This window comes from Aethalodelphis obliquidens, unplaced genomic scaffold, assembly GCF_003676395.1.
Source record: "Aethalodelphis obliquidens isolate GAN/ISIS:26980383/991018 unplaced genomic scaffold, ASM367639v1 scaffold14, whole genome shotgun sequence".
Lineage (NCBI taxonomy): Eukaryota > Metazoa > Chordata > Mammalia > Artiodactyla > Delphinidae > Aethalodelphis > Aethalodelphis obliquidens.
The window spans coordinates 17,657,418-17,679,579 of record NW_020837958.1 but is presented as its reverse complement, the minus strand read 5'-3'; the positions used below and the strand labels follow the sequence as shown (position 1 = coordinate 17,679,579).

Sequence of the window (22,162 nt, the reverse complement as noted above, 5' to 3'; positions counted from 1 at the left end):
GGTCTGATATCGATTCAGATAGGGTCATTTGTATATTGAGAAAGAAAAGGAAATTCTCTAGAATTTGCCAATATTTATGAAGACTCACACCATCAACCTGGTTTCTCAACCTTCTACCTATATTTAATTGTTATTATTAGATATGAGATTAGATCTTCATACCAGAAGTTATTATCCCTCGGACAAATTTTAGGTTCTAGCAATCTGTTTTGCAAAGGAAGCTGCCCTAGCCATTTCGAACAAGTAGAGCAGCTATAAAATCAGCTGGTGTTTTTTAATAATTTTCTGGAGGGTTTAGTTTTGCTGCCATTATTGATGTTTCTGTTGTTGTTTGTTGAAAAGCAATGGAGCGATGGAATGTCTAGAAAGCACCTAAGCATTCTAAACTGCTTCAAGGAAGGAAACAAATCCGGGCAAAGGAGTCTTGTTAAAGATAACTTGCATAGATGCTGTGGTTTTGCCCTGCTCTGCAGGAGGAACAGAGAGAGCACAGAGTGGGGGGATTGAAAGTTTTGGAAAAGCAAAGGACAATTCTGAAAATCATATTAGAGCATATTTCTGGCTTCAGTTGTATGTTTTTATCCTCTTCCTGTGGTTTGGCAACATACAAAGTCAAGCAGGCTGTTATGCCCTCTAGGTAACCTGGTAAAGACTTAAGTCAGAATAGGCTGGGTTATGGTACACTAACAAAAGAACCTCAAATTCTCAATGATGTAACACAATAAAGGTTAATTTCTTTCCCATGCTACATATCTAAGCCAGAGGAGACTGTGCTCTACACATCCGTCCAAGGACACAGGCTGTCAGGCTCTATCAACTTCTAGGTGCATCACCAGGAAGACAAAGCCTCTGCTGTACCCACAGAAAGGAGAGAGAGCACTGGAGAGTCATGCAAGAGATTTTTACCCACAAATAAAATATAGCCCACAAATAAAACACTTCACTTCTGCTCACAGCCCATTGGCCAGAACTAGTCACATGGCCCCAATCTAAATGCAAAGAAGCTAGACGATGTGGGCAAGTACATGGAATATTTGGCGATTTTTCTATGCCATAGTGATGGTTGAATTATCTAAGAAATGCTTCCTGCCTCATTTTTTCTTCATGCTTTCTGTAAATGACAGGTTTTATTTTGAAGAACTTTCTTCTTTTGTAGAAGGTAAGACAATATCTTGGTCTTCCAGCGTGACTCCCTCTTTGCACACATAGTGAAAGAATAAAAATTTATTCTAAAGGGCATGGAAGTATACGTGTATTTATTCTAAAATAGTCTGAATTGTGTTCTGATGAGAGTGGCTGATAGAACAGTGTAATAGGTAAAAGCACAGGCCCTAGAACCAGACAGCCTGGGTTTGAATTTCAGTTCCCCCATTTACCAGCTGCATGAACTTGGTAAAGATATTTGAACTCTCTATGTCACAGTTTCCTCATATTTAAAATGAAGATGATTATAATACTTATTTTATGGTTCCTGTAAGGATTAAATTAAAATTGTGCATGTAAAATATTTAGCACTAAGCTTAGCACTTACATGTTCAATGAAAGTTAACTCATTGTTTAGTGTCCCGTCTTTTTACCCCATTGATTCAGTTTCAGACTCCAGTTTTCTAACACGTCTCCTTGGATTAATGATTCATTGTATAGTTTCCATACCCTTCTCCTCTCTCTTCTTTCTAAGTCTCTGCTCTTCTAATCTCCCTAGTTGCTGGTTCTCTCTTGTCTGGAATCAAATGGGGCTTCTCTAAAATTCACACACACACAATGTTAATGCAGAGAAGTGGCAATGCCTTTTAGTTCCTGGGTGCTTCTCCTCCACTAGTCCAGTCTGTCTAGCAAATAGTTATATGACTGAAGGAAGAATAACAGGGACCCTGGAGTCTCCTTGCCTGGTCTGGACTTGAAGCTCTGCCACTTACTTACTGTGACATTGGGTTAATACACTGCTCTGACCCTCATTTCTTTATTTATAATGTACAGATAATAGTAATATGTAATTCATTAGGCTGTTGATGTACACATTTAGCACAGTGATTGGTACAGAGTAATTGCTCGATAAATGTCTATGCTCTGTAAAATGAGGGCAGTAATACTTAAAGGACATGCATGAGCTTAAGGAAGCTGCGAAACATCATAAACTGTTATGATGAAATGAATTAGAGGCCCATCTGACTGCCCCCGTGGATGAGAACAGGAAGTTTACCTGCTAATATGGAGACTGACCTTCCTGACCCCTTCCCTGAAAAATATAAAGTACATTATTGTATCTTCATATTTATAAATATTGACAACCAGTGGGCTTTTCAGTTTATTATTTTTTCAGGGTTTTACCAATTGACCTAGGCTGGCAATGTGTAATGAACAAGGACCAGACTTTAGACCAGTGAGTAAGTCTTGTGACCTCTGAAAATTTACATTAGCTGACAAGTTCTATACTAGTGCTGTGCAATAGAAATATGTGATCCACTTACGTGATTTAAAATTTTCTAGTAACACATTTTAAAATAAAGTACTTTTAAAGAAAAAGAAGTAGGTGAGATTGACTTAATGATAAATTTTGTTTAAAATAATGTCATTTCAATGTAATCAATACAAAAATCATTAAGATAGCTTACATGCACTCTTATTTTGTCTTTGAAATCCAGTGGGTATCTTCCACTTACAGTACATGTTAATTTGGACTAGATGCATTTCAAGCGCTTAATAGCCACATGTGGCTAGTGGCTGCCATACTGGACAGTGCAGCTCAACTATTGTTGGGTAATCTGGTAGGGTAAAAACTTAATAAAAATTTAGCACTTTGTATGGAATTATCACATCATATATGTTATACATTACTTTGTAATTTAAATAAAGGAAATAAATTTAAATGACTAAAATAAATTTAAATTAGAAAATTTAATATATTAAACTTTTTTTAAAATTTTACATTACAACACATATATCTCATGGACAAAAGAGAAGGAGGAAAAGGATACCAGGCCATAGAAGGAGCAAATAAAGATATGAGCACAGGTCCTTAATTTCCTATTTTTAAACACAAACATAAAGAAATCGTTTGAAAAAAAAAAATCTTTACAAGTGAAAAAACGATGTAGGTCATTGAGTGTATGCACAGGTAGAAATTCTAAGGATGCTCACAGAGTTGTGGACATTGGTTCACCAGAATTTACAAGAGAAGTCTGCTGTTCATTTAAAATATAATGTGATGAATGTTAACATTGAAATAGGTACTAAGAACTAAGGAAATGAAACAGAAAGTACTGGAATGAGTATTGAATGTTGACTACTGTGTAAGGTGGAATGAGTGAATAACTCCTAGAAGAAGCTACATCTAAATGGAAATCTTGTAGGAGTACTTGTAGGAGAAACGTATCTCAGATCTAAGGAATAGAACCTTTTTTCTCTCAAGTAAGAGAGAAAAAATACATCAGGCTTCCCTGGTGGCACAGTGGTTGAGAGTCCGCCTGCCGATGCAGGGGACACGGGTTCGTGCCCCGGTCCAGGAGGATTCCACATGCCGCGGGGCGGCTGGGCCCGTGAGCCATGGCCACTGAGCCTGCGCGTCCGGAGCCTGTGCTCCGCAACGGGAGAGGCCACAACAGTTGGAGGCCCACGTACCGCAAAAAAACCAGCAACAACAACAAAAAAATACATGTGAATTTGGGAAGTGGGGAGGTGTTTCAAGCCAATAAAGTAAGAATTTGACATAGGGTCTCCTTAAATAATCTATTTTTTTTAATATTGAGTTAATATTACTATACTAAAACCCAGTAATAAAGGGCTAGAAATAAAGATGGGTGTTATCAGTCAGTTTCCAACCAGGAAATCTGAAACCTCTTCTAATATGTAAAACAGGGAATTTAATCCAGGGAATTAATTATGCAAGTGTTAGAACCGCTGAGAAGCCAGACAGGAGAAAGGACGTAACCCAAAGATCAGAAGCCCCATTTACCTTCAGGATTGGAGGGATACAAGTGGGGTTTCCAGAAACAAAACCTGAGACCACACAGCAGAAGTTCAAACCACAAAAGGGGTTTCCTCACAAAAGCTGGGAAAACTAAGAGAAGAGCTACCTGTTGTGACCTGGACCCAGGGAAAAGATGCAGCTACTCACCAGCAAAAAAGAATGTAAAGGAGACAGATGTGGAAATTCCCTGGTGGTCCAGTGGTTAGGACTCCGCACTCTCACTGGCAAGGGCCTGGATTCAATCCCTGGTCGGGGAACTAAAATCCTGCATGCCACGCTGTGCAGCCAAAAGTCAGAGCATCTGACTTTTGCTCTGACTTCCCCCTCCTTTCACTCTCCAGTCTTCCTTCCCAGAGGCAAAAGCCTGCTGACACTGCAGCTTGGGCAAGGTAGCCTGCAGAGGTCCTTTCTCCCAAGAGCAGAACAGAGCAAGAACAAGGAATGCATCAACTAGCAAACAGACTATGGACCAGCAGAGCATAAGGAAAACTATGAGTGATTTGTGTTTCAATTTGTTCAGCAAAAGTGTATTAGTGCCTACTGTGGACTAGAAACTCTTTTCCTATTGGGAATACAAAGGTAAATAAAAAAGATCTCTAAATTTTCACCAATAAAATATTTTGACAAGCTTTGTGAAAACAATAACACCTAATTAGGAAATACACTAGTCAGATAAACTAGGCTATAGGAGGCTCAATGTTAGGAGAAAGGTCTGGGGGACCTCTTGACAGGCCAAGGAAAATAGGGTTATTTGGGGGGACCTCTGACCTAAATGTGGATGGATGTATAAACATGGACATTAGGAATATCTGTCCAAATTCTGAATGGCTTCTGTCTTGGCCCCTCTCCCACTAATGGGATTGGTGAGAATTATAAACTACTGAGGTCAATATGGTTTGAAGAGTAGCTCTCTGTGTTGGAGCCAAACAGACTCAGATACGAACTCCAGCCTTGCTACTTACAGGTCCCATAGTCTTGAGAAAGTCATTTATCCTCAGTTTTCCCATCTTTCAAAGAGCAATAATAGTAACCCCTTTAAAAAGTTGTTGTAAAGATAATATGTGATCATATATTTAAAGTGTTTAGTTAAGTGCCTTGGGCATAGTAGGTGCTCAATAAAAAGAAGTTGTTAATATTTCAAACTGAATATGTAAAGAGCTAATAACACTGTATATACATTAGTCATTAAAACACATAGGTTAACATATATTCATATAAATATACTTTGTGAACACACATAGATAACATAAAAAGAGCTAATGGCAAACACAAGGTGTAACTAATAGTCATTACATTGTTAGTACTCTTTTAGAGAAATTGAAAGGATTTATAATTTTCCAGGAATCATGAGTATATGTCATTTAATATGCATTATATGAAATTTAATTATCCATTCTATAACTTTGATAATATGCTTACTTACCTATTACTAACAGATTTCAAAAGTATTTCTCCATTCCAGATATCACTTACATAAATGCTGAATTATTATTTACAGTGCCCACTACTTTGCTAAGTTTTATCTTTGTCATGCATGTTTGATAAAATCATAAACCTGGGTAAATCCAACTAGTTGTCACCTATAAGCCTGAATCCCTGCCACTGAACTGGTCAAAAGAAAAATGCACATCCATGCTTAGTGGTCTCATGTTAACTTTTTTACCATAAACCTCAAGTGGGCCCTTAATGCTGATAGGAAGTTTTACTCTGCCTAACTCACTGATAACTCAACCCCTCTCCCAGTCTCAGAAAACTATTCAGATCTTTTCATCCCTCAATCCTCAGCAATTCAGCCACCATCCTAATTCTGAAATGATGACCTTATTTCCTACTTTACTGAGAAAATGAAATTAATCTCAGGAGAGCTTGCACAGAGACTATCACCACACCTACCAATCACCATCTTCTGCACTCACCATACCTCCCCATCCAGTAGCATCTGCACCCATAAGACAGCCTCCTGCCTGATACAGGATGAGCTCTCCATTCTCCTGTCTAAAGCCAGTCCCTCCACCTGTGCTCTAAGATTCATCTCTTCTCACCTACTCAAGAACACTGCAGGACTTCTCCTCTCTTCCTCCAACATCATTTTTCACTCTCCATTAAATCATTTGCATCACCATAAAAACAAGCAGTTATTTCTCCCATCTTAAAACATAAAAATCAAAAGAAAATTATCTTTACCCCACTTCCGCTTTACCAAATCACCTAGCTCTTTCCTCATCTTTGGATCAAAATTCCTGGAATAAAAAGTTATCTATATTCAACTGTTTTTTTCAATTCATCTCTTGCCAATCACTTAAACACATACCAATCAGGATTTTGTTCCCCTCACTCCAAAGGAACTTCTCTAGCCAAGGACACTAGCAACCTTCCATTGCCACACGCAGTGTGCAATTTCCTCTTATTTAACCTCTCAGCAGCATTTGGTACACTTGTCACTCACTCCTCCTGATACACTCGTTTTACTTGACTTCTGGTACACCACATCCTCTCCACTTCCTTCTTTCCTCAATGACTCTTCTGTTTCCTTTGGATAAAGGAAGAAAAAAACTTAATCTTGTCCTTGACCTCTTAATGTTGGAATACACCAGGCTCCACTCTTGGTCATTTTATCTTCTCTATTCACACCCACTCCCATGGTACTCTCTTCTAGGCTCATGTCAACAACTCCCAAATGTCTACCTTCAGCCAATATATTCCTCCCAAAATCCAGATTCAGCATTCTACTTAGATGTCTTAAAGATACCTCAAGCTCAACATGTCCATACTGAACTCCTTATCTTTTCCCAAAGTTTACTATGTCTACAGCCATCCATTTCAGGTGGTAGCAAAATTATCCTTCAAGTTGCTCAGACCAGAATCCTTAGAGTCATCCTTGACTTTTTCTCTCATATCCAACATTCATCCCTCAAAAAATTCTGTTGGTTCTACTTTCAAAATATATCCAGAATCCGATTGTCTCATTACCTTCATTGCTACCATACTAGTCTGAAGAAATATTTCTTACCCAGATTGCTGCAGTAGCATCTAACAGGACTTTCTGTTTCTACCTTTTTCCCCCTGCATTAGCAACACAGCAGCTAGAGGGATCCCTTCAGACCTAAATCAGATCGATTGTGTTACTCCTCTACACAAAACCCTGCAATTGGTACCCAGTCAGGGACAGTAAAAACCAAAGTCTTTATATCGGCCTAAAAGGTTCTACATGATGTGACTTCCGTTACATCTCTGACATCACATCCTAGTATTTCCACCATTGTTCCTTTGCTCCAGCCACACTGCTTAATTAATAAATATTTGTTAAACAAATCAATCCCAGTCTCCATGGAGCTCTTGGTCTACTGGGAGAAACAGAGATATATAAAGGATTACAAAAAGAAGGTGGTAATTAAATCTCTCCTCTATCTCCCATCCTAAACGCTGGCAAGTGAGTGTTGAAGGTTGAGAAATTGGCCAGGGGTGAGTGGTGTAGGAGACCTAGGGAGGAAGCAAGGACATTTCAGGCAGGATGAACATTGCACATGCAAAGACCTAGAGAAATGAATCAGCAGAACATTTGAAGAATTACAAGTAAAGCATCAAAGAATAACATTTGAGATTAGAGGATCTGGATGTGGGTAGTAAACAGAAATACAGTCTATACTTTAGATAGGAATCAGATCATGAAAGACTTTCTATTTGTTTCTTCCCTTACAGCTTTCAATCTACCCTGGGAGTAACTTATTAACCATATCTTTTTGATGAACCTCAACAGGGCCAAAGCAACACCTGGAAAGGATTCTGAATTCCCTGAGTTAAAGATACAAAAGAAAAACCCAGAGTCAGATTTAATTTGACAAGGTAAAGGAGTGGGTGTTCTACTACATCAAATTTAATCTGTATAAAATAATCATCTCTGGTAACATTTTTCTTGATCTACTGCATTTAGACTATTTTAGTAAGGCTTGATCTCCCTGTCTATCTAAACACTGATTCACTTACAGTAAGCTTCAGGCTAACATTGCTCTTACTAATACCCAACAAATCCACAAGGTGCTAGTTTCAGACGATTTTGTATAAAAGGTGAACTGAGACTAGACTCAGCCTACAACGTTCCCCAGACAAGGCAGCCAACCACAGGTGAGTCTCAGCATCTATAGTTATCAAGCAGTGACAGTTATTTCTGAAATCTACAGATTTTTCAGGATCTGGAGAACAAATCTAGAGCTTTCTGACTTCTGTTGTGTAGGGAATTTTTGCTTGTCAACCTGGCTTCTTAAACATGGTTAATAATTGTAATCACTGCTAGCAAGCAATTGACTTTACATAGACCATTCACCTGGCCTCTGAAAGAGTCTTGTTTTAAACAATGGAGGGGGTGGGGGGGAGCTTGGGGCAAAAGCAAATGATAATACTTATGAGCTGCTAAAAATGAAGAACTAATTTTGTAATATAGAAGTTTCTTTTTCTTTTTAAATAAAACTAGTCTTTAAAATGATAATCAAGGGACAAATATGATGATTAAAATTACTTGCTTCAGTGTATTCACTTTAAGACAGTCAGCAGTACCACCCTAATCCTTAAACATTGCTTAAATCATTATATTAGAGTTTTGATCTATAATATGTTCCTACTTTGACAAAAAAGAAATTGAGGAGGAGAATAAGAAGAAATCGTTGTTCAAGAAACGAAGACGTAAAGAAAAGGAGAAAACATTGCTGGAGCAAAATGTGACTGGAGAGGATGGGTAGACCAATTATTTTTGGTTTGGTCAACTTACATAACAATTATAATGCTTTGGTCTTGGTTTCTCATGGGCCTTAATTGTTTGCTTCCTAGCCCAGGATGAAGTTGGTCCCGTTTTGCTTTCTCTTCTGTTGCTGGACAGCAATCTGCTGCAACTGCTGTGAGCTAACCAACATCACCATCACAGTGGAGAAAGAGGAATGTGGCTTCTGCATAAGCATGAACACCACATGGTGTGCGGGCTACTGCTACACCCGGGTAGGTACTTTGCTTTCCTGGAAGTGAGGGTGCTGAGGGTCTGGACGAGGCGGGCTTCATTAATTCCCACTTTATCAATATTCTAAGTTTCCCAAGGAATAGCCATGAGTCCCTTAGCTAGTACTGTCTGTATTATGATTGGGGTTATTTACCATGATATCAGTTAAACATTTGGACTTATATTTGATTAGGGTAAATGCAAGAAAGCCTCAGATTTGATCTGATCAATTTAGTAATATGTCAAATCTATTTTTTAAATTTTATTTAAAATTTAAAACAATTTTTAAAAATTGTTCTATACTAGATTTTACATAGAGATAAACATACACACATTTAATAATAGAAGAGCTACAATATTCCCCAAAAGCCAATTTCTGTAACTGAAGCCGTATCTCTACAATAGAGATAGTACCAAAATATGTTTGCAAATCATATAAAAACACAACCATGTTATAAAAACTGTCTTATTGGCCCACCTGAATACAAATGTCAACAAGCATCCTGAGAACACAATCAGTCCTTGCAGACTATTAGAACCAAAGTGAATCAGCAAACCCACTCACTTCTTTATACCGTTGAGAAAACCAAGGCACAGAGGCATAAAACCACTAGTTTGTGTTCACGCAGCTTCTTTGAATTAATCCAAGTAAAGAAGCAGTTTCTCCTTTTTCTTTTTTTTCCCCTATAGCACCTGGCTATCTATGCAGCATTTCATTCTACAAACTGACATTGAAAACAGCAATTTTTAATGAAATCTACTTTATGGGGTGGTAAATGAGTTTGACCAAACTCCACTTATCATACCTTCCTGGGATACAGACTTGGTGGCATGATATTGAAATAAACAGAAGTGCCAACTTCTTCCCTCAGTGAATTTTTTTTTTCACTAGAAAGTGTTAGAATAAACCTATACTACCAGGATTAAAGTTTTTATATGCAAACCATGTAGCCTTTGAAACTGAGAGCTCTGCAAAATACACAGCATTTAAGGGGGAAAGATGTGTACAGGACTGTGGAATATTTAAAATCTTCATGATTTCCATGAGCTTTCATGAAAGCTTTCATAGTCATGCTAAGCTAAGCATTAACATTCCACATTATATATTTTTTTTGACTTTTTATAAATCCTCAGGGACAATGTATTTGGAAAATTTTTCTGAGAAATTAAACCTCAGTGTTTTATATTTTATAAATCCTCAGGGACAATGTATTTGGAAAAATTTTCTGAGAAATTAAACTCCATTGTTTTATGGTTCAAGTTGTCATTATAGCTTTCAACTAAGTATAAAAAGTCATTAAAATTTGTCATATTTCCCTTTTCATCATTTTTCTATATTAAAATTCAATCTCTATAGTTGGAGAAATAATTAATATTTTGACATAAGGAATAGGAAAAGGAACAACTTATATTTTCTGTAAGATTTCCAAAACAATCAGGAAACATTGGTATAGCATATAGGTCACTGCTGAGATCATGTTTCCTTGGTTAGGAATTCCTAAGTGAGCTTTAGTGGGTAAACGTTAGAGCAAGCGGTATTCAATCCCTGTCTCATTTTGATTAAGCTAAACAGAAAGTTCCAAAATACTGTAACTTAACTCTCTCTCTCTCCTAAACCACTCAGGATCTAGTGTACAAGGATCCAGCCAGGCCCAACATCCAGAAAACGTGTACCTTCAAGGAGCTGATGTATGAGACGGTCAAAGTGCCTGGCTGTGCTCACCATGCAGACTCCCTGTATACGTACCCAGTAGCCTCTGAATGTCACTGTGGCAAGTGTGACAGCGACAGCACTGACTGCACCGTGCGAGGCCTGGGGCCCAGCTACTGCTCGTTCAGTGAAATGAAAGAATAAAGAGCAGTGGACACTTTGAGCTGCCCACCCTTGACCTGAAGGACCAAGATATTCAAGACGTCTGTGTGTACATGTGCCCAGGCTGCAAACCATTGTGGGAGACCCCACTGATCCCTGCTCTCCTGCATAAGGGAGCTCCAGGACTGGAGAGTGCTGGGGCCTGGGGCCTGTCACCACCCAACCCTGTATTCTAGGTCTGGTTCCATAAGTTTTATTCAGTCTTACTTAACTTACAGACATGGGGTTGCTTTCCTGTTTAATAATCTTAGAAATCCTCTCAGGCAATCCCTTCCTCTTAGACATAGGGATATGGGCCCACAGGAAGGAAATGAGCTAAGAGTGGGTGAAAGTACTAAATGTAGCATTCTCCTGCCAGACTCCTGAGCCCTCAGAGCAGTCCCAGTCTCTTCTTCGTGATTGTAGCCTCAATGCCTAACTTCATGACTAGACTTTAGGAAGAAACTCAATAATGGCTTCCTTAAGGAAAGTAAGAGCAGAAAGGTAGCGGGTAGGACAACTGAAAGAGGATGTCTGAGGCTATCTGATGAGGCTGTGCTCAGCAATGCTGGTCAGTCCACGGAAGTGGGGCATCCATTCCAGTTCCGCTTCACCTCTTCTTCTCTGGCACATGGAGGGTGGATGGAGACAGGATGCATCTCTCTGAATTGCTCAGGCAGGTGGTGGTTAACGAGCTCAGGATTTACAAGCTATTACTGCCAACCCTTTTAGTTAAGGGCAAAAGCAAGAAATGTTAATGTGGGCTTGTGGAAATTAGCCCACATCTACTCCATCATTTAAATAAATTGAACAAATGCTGTCAGGCTCCTGCAAAACTCCCTTTGGGAAGTAGGAAAAAAACTACATCGCCCTGCCCTCCAGGCTGGGATCCACACCTTTGGAGAGAGGTGGATTTGAAAGCAGGTTTGAAAGCAATTTTGGCAACTTTATAAGTACATTTATCTTACCTACAAATACATTTGTGTAAAGAAATAACTCTTTTAGGAAGAATTAGCCATGAGAAAAAAAAAAACTGCTGTTTTCTAGAATCCTCTCTATATCAGTCTTTTGTCTATCAATGTTCTCTCAAATCTGTTTCTTTCAAGAGGGTAAATATTGAAACTATTTCATGAGTTGATTTCGAGATGTTACCTCTTTTAGTTATTTACTTGTTTCATCTTCAGATTGTTTAATTTATTTAAATCTTATTTTTTTAATAAAGATACTCACCACCAGAGTCATAGATTTGGAGTTTTTTTCCCACATAAAAGCAGATGACTAAAATGTCTATATGTTTATAATATTAGTAGAAAGAATCTTACAAAAAAATTTCTAGTACATCTGTAATATTTACTTGTCCTGACCTTTGGAGATATTAAAATTAATTTTGTTGCATTTCTAAAAGTATTTCCTTGTTTAAATTTCCTGTCACTATTTGAAGTCACTTTCTAATGTAGTGGGGAAAGAAAAAGCAAAGAGAGAATCACAGAGTAGATGGGGTCACTGGAGAGTCTCTAGTTCATTCCTTGGATTTTTGATATTGAAGCCCAAAGATGTCAAGTGACCCAGACAAGATCACAAAGACTGTTTATGGCAGGCAGGATAAGAATCCTGGCTTCCCAGCTCTTAGCCCAGCTCTCCTATGGCTACTCTATCATATTAAGTCATTTTGGCAAGGATTGAAGCAAAATTGCAGGTACTGATAATCAGGTATGTCCATTCAAATCTGCTATTGAGCGTGGCTTATAGCTATATTCTCTACAACATTTTGATACATTGAAATTGGAGCTATACTTACAATGTTTAATAAGATGCTTTAAATTATAACACAGCCTTTTCCTTCTCCCTATACGTTTGAAAATCAAAATAATTGCTTTCGCTTTAGAGGTACTAGAAGGCAATGGCTCCAGAGTTAATTTGTCTTAATCATCTTGACCAGATGTGTGTCATCTTGAACAAATTACTTGAATTTTCTGGACCTCAGATTCTTAACTATAAAGTGAAGATACTAATATTATCTGCCTCAGAGGATTATACTGATAATTAAACAGAATAACACATATAGAAAGTTTAGAATAATGTCTGGCACATAGTAATTCCTCAGTAAATATTAGTTGTTATGCCTTGAGACAATGTAGCAAGTTGGTAAATCAGATTTAAAAACAACCCAGCTTAGACTCTTTCTAGTACTCTTAGGTAAACTATTTAACCACTCTGGGTCTCACTTTTCTTACCTTTTTAAGTGGAATACTATCCCACTAGGTTGCTATGAAGGTTAAAAAAGATAATGCGTGTAAGGTGCTTGGGAGTTCCAACAGAAGAGCTATAAACCTGATAAAGAGAGACTTTTTCACCACTTAGCTAAAAAAGGTCAAGGTCAAAATGCTAGGAAGCAGCAGCAGCTTCTGCTTGAGGCCCCTCCATGCCACACTGAAGTGCAACCCTTCCTGAAGAAGCAAGAGAGAAAATCTGTGAGCCCTCCAGGGCCATGCGAAGAAAAGGCACTCCTCCACAGGCCACCATTTGAGTTGAAGCCCATACTATCTCTCCCCAGCACTATGGCAAGGGTCTCTCTTAGCTCTGGACAGTCCTCACACAGCAACAAGAACTATCCTTCTAAACCACAACCTTGACCATGCTTAATAATGAATGGGATTTCCCATTGTTTTCAAGAGGATAAAATTCTAATCTTTTTTTTTTTTTTTTGGCCACGTGTCACACAGCATGCAGGCAGGATCTTAGTCCCCCAACCAGGGATTAAACCCACGCCCCCTGCAGTAGAAGCGCAGAGTCTTAACCACTAGACCACCAGGGAAGTCCCATCTAATCTTTAGCTAGCACATAAGGCCCGTCATGGTCTGACCTGTGATTACCTCTAACTTCGTATCTCCCTCTTCCCCAAGAGGCTGCTAGACCTGGAGACCAGCTGTGAGGGTTGAGGGAGGATTTTGTGTCTTCCACTCCTGAAATGATTTAGCCATAATACCATGCCTTTCATCCCACAAGAGATGTGGCTATGATTTTAAACTAGTCAGTAAGTCAGCGGCACTGAATTCCAAGTGATAAAAAAAAGTGATGCCAGTACATAAGATTAATAAACACTGGGTTCATGACAGTGAGGAAAGAGAAAGAGGAATGGAAGTACTTAGGGGGCCTCAAACTATATCTGTAATGTTTACATCTTAAGATAAATCCGAGTCACAAATATGGTATAACGTTAATATACATAAATCTGGGAGAGGGCTATGCAGGTGTTTACTATTTCTTGCAGGCGTGTAAAGTGCTTGCAAGTTGAAACTAACAAGGCATCTTTATGTGCCTTATATTTTTAATTCCGATTTTATGTCTACTGTAAGAAAAATGAAATGGGCTCTAAGCCTAAAGTCACACAGCTAGTGAGGAAAGGCTCAGTCATTAATATTCACTTGGGGACTGTGGCAGAGAATTCAGTGTGCACCCAGATTTGTGCCTATTTCTTCCTGGCTGTAAAGCTGGACTACATTTCCCAGCTTTCTTCATAATCAGGTATATCCATATTCCAGCCAATGAAATGTGAGCAGAAGTACAATGAGATATTTCCATACCTGGCCCACAAAATCCTCTCATAAGGATTTTCCTTCTCTTCCTCTATTGGCTGAATGTCACCACCCACAGTGGCCTTGAAAGCTTTGTGTTGGTGAGAACAGGATCGTCATCAGCCTGGATTCCTGAATGTCTACATGGAATGCTGTGCCCCAACATCAACAACCCTTTATAGCAAACCAGATGGACTTGGCTTCTATCGGTTAAGTTGCTGATTTTTGTGGGTTTATATGCTAGGAAAAAATTGCATTATTTTAATAATACATTAATTGGTACTGGATGTGGAGGGCTGCATTAACAAAAAACTTAGTGTATATGGCACTGGCTTAGTAGTCCTGCAACAGAATAAGAGTGATAATCAGAGTAAAAATTTTCCCTGTGAAAACACGAAGAACAACCACATGCCTACTGAACCTTTAGCTTGGTGGTCAGGAAATTATGCCCCAGAGGCAAAATCTGACCCTCTTCTCAAAATAAATTTACTGGAACACGGCCATACCCACTTGTTTACGTCTTGTCTAAGGCTTTTTTTGTACTACAACAGCAGGATTCAGTAGCTGTGACAAGACTATATGGTCCACAGAGTCTAAAATATTTACATCTAGACCTTTAATAGAAAAAGTGTGACAACTCATGCTGTAAGGGAAAGGTTTACAAAGAGTCTGAATGTTAATGGGATTGGACTTTTACTTCCTAGTCATTAAAGAGATGGCTTGTTTACAATGGGACGTAAAAGGAAATGGAGAAAGTTCAGGAATTTGGAGCCTTGGTGGTATATCAAAGCCTATTGCTTCTAGATCCCAAATAATAAGAGATAAGATAAATTTGAGGAAAAAGAGCCATTAAGATGCAGCCCTGAGGAACGACAGATTTAGGGTGTGGCCTTCCCACCCAGGTCTTTTGTCTTGTGGTAGAACCATTAAATTGTGAGGAAGCAAAAAAATATATATATTAAGATTGATAATTATGTTTAAGAAGAGAACATTAGATGTGTTTATAGGCACCAGGAACCAAATGAAGGTTGTTTTTAAGGGAGTTTATTGCCAACAAAACTAAGACCAGGCTAAAATTGCCTGATTGTTTGCACAACCTTTGGGTCCCCTAACTTGACAAGCAGGAAGTAGGCTACAAATCTATACAACCCCAAGGATGGCATCTCTCCAATACCTACTTCAAATGTGGCTGTGGAAGATAATGGATATGGAAGAACCTTCTAGATGATGGAGCCAGGAGTTATGGAGAATAATGGACAAGGAAAGAATGTTCCTCCAGAAGAATCATCATCTAATTAAGGAACTTCCTCCACTGCCAAGAAGCAGGATTCCATAGAGCTTGCCAAGAAGGATTTGATCATTGCTTAATCCTGTGAGCTATGTTTTCTAGTCTTCCTTTTTATGAATGGAAGTGTTACTGTGAACAGTGTTATTGCGTGGAAGTGTCCCAACTTCATCACTGAATACTGAATGGAGGGAGACAAAAAAGATAACTTGTCTTTTTAGTTCATGGGTTGCCAGCCCATAAGGAGGCTCATCTGGAAAATGGGGAATTTGATTTAGAGATGGATGAGATCTTTGGAGAGGGACGGAGGTGGTTCCATCTGAGGGAGAAAGATGAAACTGTATTTGTTCTCAGAGATTTGGACTGTGACAGAGATTGTTACATGTTCACCAAAACCCTTTCTCTAGTCTTCCTGGGGACATACATAGTGTACTTTTCCCAGCCTCACCTGTAGAAAGGTTTGATTATGTAACTGAGTTCTAGCAATGGAGGTTATCAGAAATGATATGCACTCTGTCTAGGTCTGGCTCATAAACCCTTCCCACAGGTGAATCTACTCTCTCCCCCTCTTGAATGGCTGAATGTTCATGCTTAAAGCAAGCATGGAAGCCCTGTATAGAAGACGGCAGAGCATCCATGAGCCTGTATCCCTGAATGACCAGAGGACCCACACACACCCACACACCTGCTCCCTCTGAGAGGGCTTTATGTCAGCAAGAAATAAACTTCTCTTGTGTTAAGTCACTGAGACTTGAGGGTTTATGTTACAGCAGGTAATGCTACCTTAACAGGTATCCACAGTATCTCAGGAACTTAAATACAATGTTTCACACCAAGCCACATGAACCAAGCACAAAACAAGTTATCTACTATTGTTCCCATATACACCCTAGATCACCAGCTTCTGGTCAAAAAAGAAAAAGACTTGTTAATTAGTACTTTAACTTTGATCCCAGATATATGTGCCTGTGTGTGTGTAATTTCCCTGAATGGAACTTCCTTCGTCTTTCAGTCTGAAAATGGATTCAGGGAATGACACTGAAGAGCCCTGCTGTCTAGTGAAAAACCCTACATAAAAAGTCAAGCTAGTGCCTCCTGCCTGTTCCCCAGGTAAAGTCCCTTTCCCTGAGGCAGTATGATCACAGAGCTACTAACTGGGGAATACAGAATTCAGGAAGTTCTCATGACTTCAAGGCCTGCGTGCTATCTACTGTGCTCCACTGTTTCTCCACAAGCTTCACTGCAAGGGTATTTTAGGGGGTGGGGTCCATGTAGAGGTAGACCTCTGGGCAACCTTTGGCTAGAACTTAAAATGTTGTTCACCCTCAGTTCACTGATAAGGTTTTAATGGATCCAGGAACTCACATGGCACTAGGATTAAATGCTGCCTTTCAAATGAGATTACTTCAAGGCCTCAACCCACTTTGGGGAAACAGTGGTTGATCCTGGGGGAGAGGTAATACTGATTAGACCAAATATTAAAGATTACTACCAGGGAGACTGGTGAAGCACAGAGGAGCTAGGAAAAGAATTGGGGTTATTAAGCAATAAGTCTTCAAAGGCTCCTGTACATGGAACATATCTATTTCTAGCTTAATATAATTTTTCAAAATCTAGAGCACAATGTCTTTACCCCATTAGCATTTCTTTCTCAATCTTCAATATAGATGCTGAAAAGATCAGCAAATAAGATCAATAATAAAAAAAAAATCTGAGCCACTTTGAAGCAATATATGTAATGATCACATGTAAAGCCTGTATATAGAATATGGTCTGCTGGCCCATGTGAAGACACAGGTATTTAGACAATCAGCTCACATTAAATGATGAAAATAATAAACATTCAGAACCAACTGAAATAATAGATGTTGCATCTAGGAAGTCAGTTGTCCTTAAAATAAGCAGAAACACAAGGGCCCCTCACACTGGAGCTGAGATACAAGTAAATACTGAAGATGTGGCTGCAATGAGTGTGCAGTGAACTCAGTGCTGCTGGGTGAAGTTTACCATATTCTTCCAGCCAGAGCTTTTATATTGGCAAAGGACAGACACTCATCAAGTTTCTTTTACAGGAAAGGAAGCTTTTATTGTAAGGATGTTCGTGGAATTGGAACTAAAATGAGAACACCCAAAGGGATCAAGGCAGTCAGGGGCCCCCAAGGTTCATTACTAGCATGCCTTTCTCTCTCCATAGCAGTTCCAATATCCTCAGTATGGATGTGTTGTTAATCATGGGCTCCTTTCAACACAGCACCCAGTATCCATCAGAACTTCTTTTTGAGTCTCTCAGCTTAAATTTCCAAGAGAAAGGATTTGATGGACTCAAATGTTACCATCTCTGTTTGGTAGAGCTCTTCACACAAAGCTATGATGAAGGCCACTAGGTACCCCAACAGTAGACTTCTGAGTACCCTAGTATCAAGCTGCCTCTGGAAGCAGGATACAACCTTTGTTCCTACAGTGGCCTCTTACCAGCAAAGAACAGCCTGATGCTGTTTTCTTGAGCAAGGGGGAAGTGAAAAGGCAGTTTAGAAGGGGAAGTTGAACATGGCAGGCAGATTGATTGCTGTATCTAAAATAAATATTTATCTGAAGTCAGACCCAACGATTTTAATGGCATGGAAAAGCTCTAAGTTGTCGTTCTGCATTTGAAAAGAAAAGGTGACTCATCCTTTTGAAGATATGCATATTGATCTGAATTCAGTCAATTTTCTGTACATTGGCCCCAAGGGATGAATATTACATGCTACTGGACTTCCCTGGTGGTCCAGTGGTTAAGGCTCCACGCTCCCACCTTAGGGGGCGCAGGTTCGATCCCTGGTCAGGGAACTAAGATCCCACATGCCATGCGGCATAGCCAAAAAATACAAAATTGAAATTTAAAAAAAAAAGGAAAGATGAATATCACATGCTTCTGTCATCGGTACACCAAACAAGCAGGATTCACGGAGTATAATCCTAAAAGCAACTTTATTTTGTTCCCCCCTGTCCCTTTGAATTTGCTCAGAAGTAGCTGTCGTTCTTCAGCCACTGCATGAAAATGTATCAGGCTAGAGAATATCACTGGTCACTCTTGAGTAATAAAATCTTCATTATTACTCCACAAACATGACAGTAACCCCAAAGCTTCAGTTCCAACTAATACCAAAAACTTCAACGGGAGGTGATATTAAAATTTTCCAATCGTTGGAGGAGTGGGGGCATGATTCTTAACTCTCTCTCTCCATCTGGGATTTGCACCCAAAGGTTGCTGACCCCTCTGGATTAGGATGCAGAATAGTAGGGAAAAAAGAAAGGACAAAAAAGATGATTGTCTGCTCTTAGGACCTGACTCTTTCCTGAGAATGTGTCTGTGTTCTTCAGAGGCTCCTCTGCTCGGACCCTCCAACACAATTCCCTTGACGTGGGTAGTGCATCTCCATAAGCAGACCTTTCCTGACCTCCCTCAGCTCCTTCACCCAACATTACACCTCCAGCCTCTGGCAAAAACCCTCTTAAGCAGGATCCCTTATTAAATAGGTACTCCTGAAGTGGGTTTCCTATTCAGATCCCAGAACTCTTGAATCATTGGCCCAATACTGGAGACGAGAGCAGTTGCTTTCCAGATTTGCGGCAGGAGATAGATGGGCCCCAGGCTGAGCAGCTGGAGTTTGTCCCCTGTGGACAGATAGTCCAAGATGAAGGCAATAACAGGAGGGAAGAGAAGCTGAGCACTGCCCAGATAAGAGACAAACAGACCACATATTCCTCAATCTCCAAGTCAAGGAGATCTTCCCGACCTCACGTGCACAGAAAGCCTCCTTGAAGGTCAAAATGGGAGGGGGGGGGTGTCACCCTATAGTAGGTGTTGTCAACCTAACCATAGGCCTCTTCGCTAGAATCCATCTTGGCTAAGGGATGCGTGCACACACGTGGGAGGACCCTGAGATAAACCAAATTCAGACTCAGAACCAGGCAAAGCAAGATGACTGGCCAAAGGAAACCTGGAAGAAATGCCCCATATGTGATTCAAACTACCATGAGGGCATGACTCTTTCTCTGAGCCCGCCTGTGTATCTATCCACACATACCCTTTTTCCTCCTAATAAGCATTTTACTTGTTTCACCACTTTCCATCTCTTTGTGGGAATTCATTTCTACAAAGCTGACAGGTCAGGGTCCTGTCACTGGCCACTGTCCCTGGTAGTCTTGTGGCCTAGGATTCAGTTCTCTCACTGCCATGGCCCGACTTCAATCTCTGGCCGGGGAACTGAAATCTTTCTTCAAGCCGCTGCAGGCCGAGGCCACCCAAGATCAGATCTAGCCCTCTACCTTGAGGTCACAGGAAGCTTTAGCCAGCTTCTTGACTTCTGGCTTTCTCAGGCACAAGTCAGAAATCGCCACTGCATCCACCAACTCTAGGGAATGTGTATCAAGCTCTCTGAATGGTTACATTGAAGCCTCCCACCCTTGAACTTGAAATGAGAGGGTACCTCTCTGTCTTGCCTCCTCAGCAAGAGTTGATAGAGTGGGAATTTCTCCAAAGTATTCCTCTTTGTAAAATCTCATTTCCAACTAAAACCGAGCAGGGCCCAGAGGGGCCCTCCCAGGTACAAAAGCCCCTCCATGTCCCCCTGTTTCCTATTTGTAGAAAAAACCTTTAGTTTCCTAGGTCTTCCCTGAGTTCCAAACAGTTGCTAATTAGGGAAGTGAAGGAGTGCAGAAACAAAGGAAAATCAGTCAAGAAACAACTGTTCTGCCATAAGACAGAGTCTCAGTTCCTCCTCAAGGGATGTACTTAACAATCTGATGCAAATCCTTGAGCTGTTCTGCAGGAACTAAGGCCCCCACCCAGGTGGAGGATGCTAACTACATGCTGAGACTCCAGACTGGCTGGAACCAGAGGGCTGTTGACTGGGATTTCTGGAACACCACCCTGTTACCTCTCCACCAACCACTCAGAAGAAAGTCATGTGCCCTGCAGCCCTCACCACTTGTTACGTTGCCTTTAAAAACTCTTCCCTGAAAACCACTGGGGAGTTTGGATCTTTTGAGGCTGGGCTGCCTGTTCTCCTTGCTTGGCCCTGCAATAAACCTTTTTCTGCTCCACACTCCAACATTTCAGTTTGTTTGGCCTCACTGTGCATCAGGCACACAGACCTGGGCTTGACAAAACAACCGTCAACATTTTTTTAATCCTTAATGAGGGTTAGAGGTTCTCTATGAAGTTTTTGGCCATCTGCTCTGATATTCCAAGAGGATGGTCTATCTCAGGGTTCATTTTGATATCTGAAATCTATTACATTTTGAGGTCTTGAAATCCCAATTTTAAACATCCTGTTTTACTGCCTAATACATTGTGAGAAATCAACTGATTAAAAATGAAAGAAAAACATAATGCTCATGATTTTTATTTTTGCCCTGTCTTTAGTTCAATGCAGGAAACTTCTCCTAGCTGTACACTGATCTGCAAATCATTCTTGAATAATCTATTCTTGATGATCCCAAAAGAAATGTAGTGGGGAGTGCTGGTACATGACACGTGCAAGCAACTAAAATGAAAATGATCTCTAGATCAACACAGGCACTGTGAGATGACATCTCCACTCAAATGCAATTTCACCATCTCCTAAATTATACTTTCCCCACCAGTTCACTTAATATGCACCTGCAGAATGCTGCTTCCCAATTTAATTTTCCTCTGGGCAATATGTTACATTCTCATCTAACCTTGAACATGTTTTATGTCCTTTTCTATTTTCTTAAATAAAAGTTGGGACAAAGACAAATGGGAAGAAGCTGCAAGGAGACGGGCCAGTGAGTGAAAAATGAAGAAGGAAATAAAGCAGTTTGGGAAACGGTTTTAGTTCAGGCTGCCATAACAAAATACCACAGACTGGGTGATTTTGTTGCAGGAAGGGGGACCCCTTCCAGGGCCTGAGAGTGGGCTCTTGTCTAACACTCAGAAATGAATTATCTGAGGAGACACACGTGCTGAAAAAGCAAAAGGCTTTACTGGGAAGGGGTGCCCAGGTGGAGAGCAGCAGGGTAAGGGAACCAGGAGAACTGCTCTGCCAACGTGGCTCGCAGTCTCAGGTTTTATGGTAATGGGGTTAGATTCTGGGTTGTCTCTGGCCAATCATCTTGCTTGGCCCATAGTCTGTCTTAGTCACTTGGGCTGCCGTAACAAAATACCACAGAGTAGGTAGGTTAAACTACAGAAATTTATTTTCTCCCAGTTCTGGAGGCTAGAAGTCCCAGATCAGGCGCCAACGAATTCAGTTCCTGGTGAGAGCTCTCTTCCTGGCTTGTAGATGGCCACCTTCTCACAGTGTCCTTATAGGACAGAGAATGAGGGAGGGAGGGAGAGAGAGAAGCAGGGAGAAGAGAGAGAGAGAGAAAGAGAAAGAGATAAAGAACTCTCTCATGTCTCTTCTTATAAGGACACTAATCTTATTAGATCAGCACCTCACCCTTATGACCTAATTTAATTAATTACCTCCAAAAAGGCACCATCTCC

The 22,162-nt window shown here is 40.1% G+C and overlaps 1 protein-coding gene and 1 long non-coding RNA gene across 2 annotated transcripts in view; one reads left to right on the top strand and one right to left on the bottom strand.

The window, feature by feature from the left end:
* LOC113624884 (uncharacterized) overlaps nucleotides 1-22,162 on the bottom strand; it is a 99,863-nt gene that overhangs the window by 14,978 nt on the left and 62,723 nt on the right. The window lies entirely within an intron of this gene.
* On the top strand, nucleotides 8,766-10,986 carry FSHB (follicle stimulating hormone subunit beta). The gene is made up of 2 exons (XM_027115127.1): nucleotides 8,766-8,953; nucleotides 10,576-10,986. The coding sequence occupies exons 1-2, from the start codon at nucleotides 8,795-8,797 to the stop codon at nucleotides 10,804-10,806; spliced, it is 390 nt and encodes a 129-aa protein (XP_026970928.1). The 5' UTR covers nucleotides 8,766-8,794; the 3' UTR covers nucleotides 10,807-10,986.